This window comes from Aquarana catesbeiana, linkage group LG08 (assembly GCF_042186555.1).
Source record: "Aquarana catesbeiana isolate 2022-GZ linkage group LG08, ASM4218655v1, whole genome shotgun sequence".
NCBI classification, from domain to species: domain Eukaryota; kingdom Metazoa; phylum Chordata; class Amphibia; order Anura; family Ranidae; genus Aquarana; species Aquarana catesbeiana.
The window spans coordinates 5269143-5271936 of NC_133331.1; the positions used below are offsets into that span (position 1 = coordinate 5269143).

Consider the following 2794-nt stretch of genomic DNA (forward strand, 5'->3'; position numbering starts at 1 on the left):
CATTTGTAAATTTTAAAAGCCAATATAAAGGAATAGTAGTGGTAAAAAAAGCCCTTGTGGATTTGATTAACCTTTTTTGGGGTTAATTCTACTTTAACCACTTGCTTACAGGGCACTTAAACCCCCCTCCTATCCAGACCAATTTTTAGCTTTCAGCGCTAACGCATTTTGAATGACAATTGCGCGGTCATACAACACTGTACCCAAATGAAATTTTTATCATTTTTCCCCCACAAATAGAGCTTTCTTTTGGTGGTATTTGATCACCTCTGCGGTTTTTACTTTTTGTTAAAAAAATGTAAAAACCTGAATTTAAAAAAAAAAAAAAAAATGTTTTTTTCATATTTTGTTATAAAAAATTTTTAACGGGTACTTTTTCTTCTTCATTGATGTACGTTGATGAGGCGGCAGTGATGGGCACTGATAGGTGGCAGTGATGGGCACTGATGGGTGGCAGTGATGGGCACTGATGGGTGGCAGTGATGGGCAGCACTGACAGGTGGCACTGATTGGCACTACAGGTGGGCATTGGTAGGTGGCACTTGTGGGCATTGATAGGTGGCACTTGTTGGCATTGATAGGTGGCACTGTGGGCACTGTTAGGTGGCACTGTGGGCACTGTTAGGTGGCACTGTGGGCACTGTTAGGTGGCACTTTTGGGTGGCACTGATGAGGAATGTGTTGTGCTTCCACTTCGGGACCGATGTCCCTGACATCTGAGCCGGTGATCGGCTTTTTTCTCTACTCGCGCTGTCAGCGCGAGTAAAAAAAAAACGATTACCGATCTTCCTGTTTACATCATGTGATCAGCTGTCATTGGCTGACAGCTGATCACATGGTAAGGGGCCGGGACCGGCCCCTTACTCAGATCGGTGATCAGCCGAGTCTCAGTGACTCGGTGATCACAGCGCGCCCGGCGCGCGCCCTGCAGGGTGCGCGCAGGGAGCGTGCACAGGGGAGGACGTCATATGACGTCCTCCCGGGAATGCAGGTCCGCGCTGTGGCCGTCATTCGGCCATAGCGCGGATGTCTAGTGGTTAAGGGGGTGTGGCAGGGGTGTGTGTCTTATGCCTACATAAGTTTGGTAGTAGGTGTCCCTCATTCCCATCTCAACACTGTGTCCTTTACACAACACCGCCCCGCAAAACTCACACAGCGCCGGGGACTCGGGCAGAGCGCTGAACAGCGCAGGCAGGGGAGGGAGACACCGGCACGGGAAACCCCATTCAAAACCTGTACTGTCCAGGTGAAGAGGCTTCCATAGGTGCCGGAATGGCAGACAAAAAGCCCTGAATTGAGTAATAATCAGACAGATGAAGTAACTCTTGGTGTCTTTACAGGTAAACAAGATGTTCAATGTCAGCAGTGAAATGGAGCCAGACATATATTTCTACACTGTGCACATTTTTACAATCCTGGTTTTATCTCTCACTACTCTGGTGGGTGTCCCCGGCAATGCTCTGGTGCTTTGGGTTACTGGAGTGAAGATGGAGCGGACCGTGACCACTGTTTGGTTTGGGAACCTTGCTCTGGCCGATATCATGTGCTGCTTGTGTCTTCCATTCATTGTAGTGCAGTTCTTCTACCCAGAATGGCTGTACGGTCCTGTCCTCTGCAGGATGTTATTTTCCATCCTCATCCTTAACATGTATACCAGTGTCTTCACCCTGGTGGCTATCAGCGTTGACCGATGGATTCTGGTTGTCCATCCCATGTGGGCCCGAAATCACAGAAGAATCAAAATGGCGTGGATGATATGCTTGGCTATTTGGATGTTGTCCTTCGTGATGTGTCTGTATCCCATCATCAACAGAAAACATGACACCTTTAATAACAGGACCTTGTGCTATTCAGAAGGTCACTTAAGAGAGCCCTTCTATCTTACATATGCAATATTTGGATTTCTGATCCCTCTTATTATCATTTGTATCTGTTACATTCATCTGGCTTTTGCAGTAAAAAATATCAGATTTTCTGAAGTAAGTAGAAAAACCATCAAGATGTCAATAAGTGTTATTGTCGTGTTTTTCATCACCTGGGCCCCCTACCACATCATCGGAGTAACCCAGCTATACACTTACAATGAGGTACTGTACATCCTGGACCTTGTCTCATATTCTCTGCCCATGTTCAATAGTTGCGTCAACCCAATACTCTACGTCTTCATGGGGAAAGATATGAAGCAGAAGCTGAGACAGTCTATTGGAGAGATCATGCAAAATATATTTAGGGAGAACGTATTATCCCCACCAGGCAATGAGGACCAGCGCACCACAGAAGAAAGCCTCCCTATATAATGTATGAAATGGATTTGTAGATGTTTTAGCGTTTTTAGCTTTATTAGTGATTGTAATTAACTGCCTGATCAAAATCTTATCATTGCGTGTTAGGGCGGCCATACCGTATGTCTTGAATAAGTCACATGGCATTAGGGCTTAATGCTTACTGACCATTTGGGGTGATAGGTGTTATCAGTATATGTGCGCCCCCCTCCCCCCCTCCAAGTTGTCCAATCTGTCCACCAATCACTAAGTTGGAACAAGTCTTTGTATCTGTGAAGTCAGAAATCTTTATTTCTTTACTTGTTCAGGACATGGGACACATAATACTGAAGCAAGAGGATAAACATGACAACCAGTAAACTGTCTTCTGCAGATGTAAAGTAACAATGACATATACAGTGTTTATATACATTTATACTACCCACCAAAATAATAAAAATAATAATAATAATAATAAATAGGGCTTTTTTTTAGCAGAAACGTGGGGGAACGCAGTTCCGGCACCTCCTGCA

General features: G+C 45.0%; 1 protein-coding gene across 1 annotated transcript; it reads left to right on the forward strand.

Moving 5' to 3' along the window:
- The first annotated feature begins 1349 nt into the window (after positions 1–1349).
- LOC141105201 (C3a anaphylatoxin chemotactic receptor-like) lies at positions 1350–2297 on the forward strand. The gene has a single exon (XM_073595090.1). The coding sequence runs from the start codon at positions 1350–1352 to the stop codon at positions 2295–2297; it is 948 nt and encodes a 315-aa protein (XP_073451191.1).
- The last annotated feature ends 497 nt before the right edge of the window (positions 2298–2794 follow it).

Excerpts from the sequence above, each read along its gene's own strand:
- LOC141105201 (XM_073595090.1), top strand. The coding sequence starts at position 1,350 with ATGTTCAATGTCAGCAGTGAAATGGAGCCAGACATATATTTCTACACT.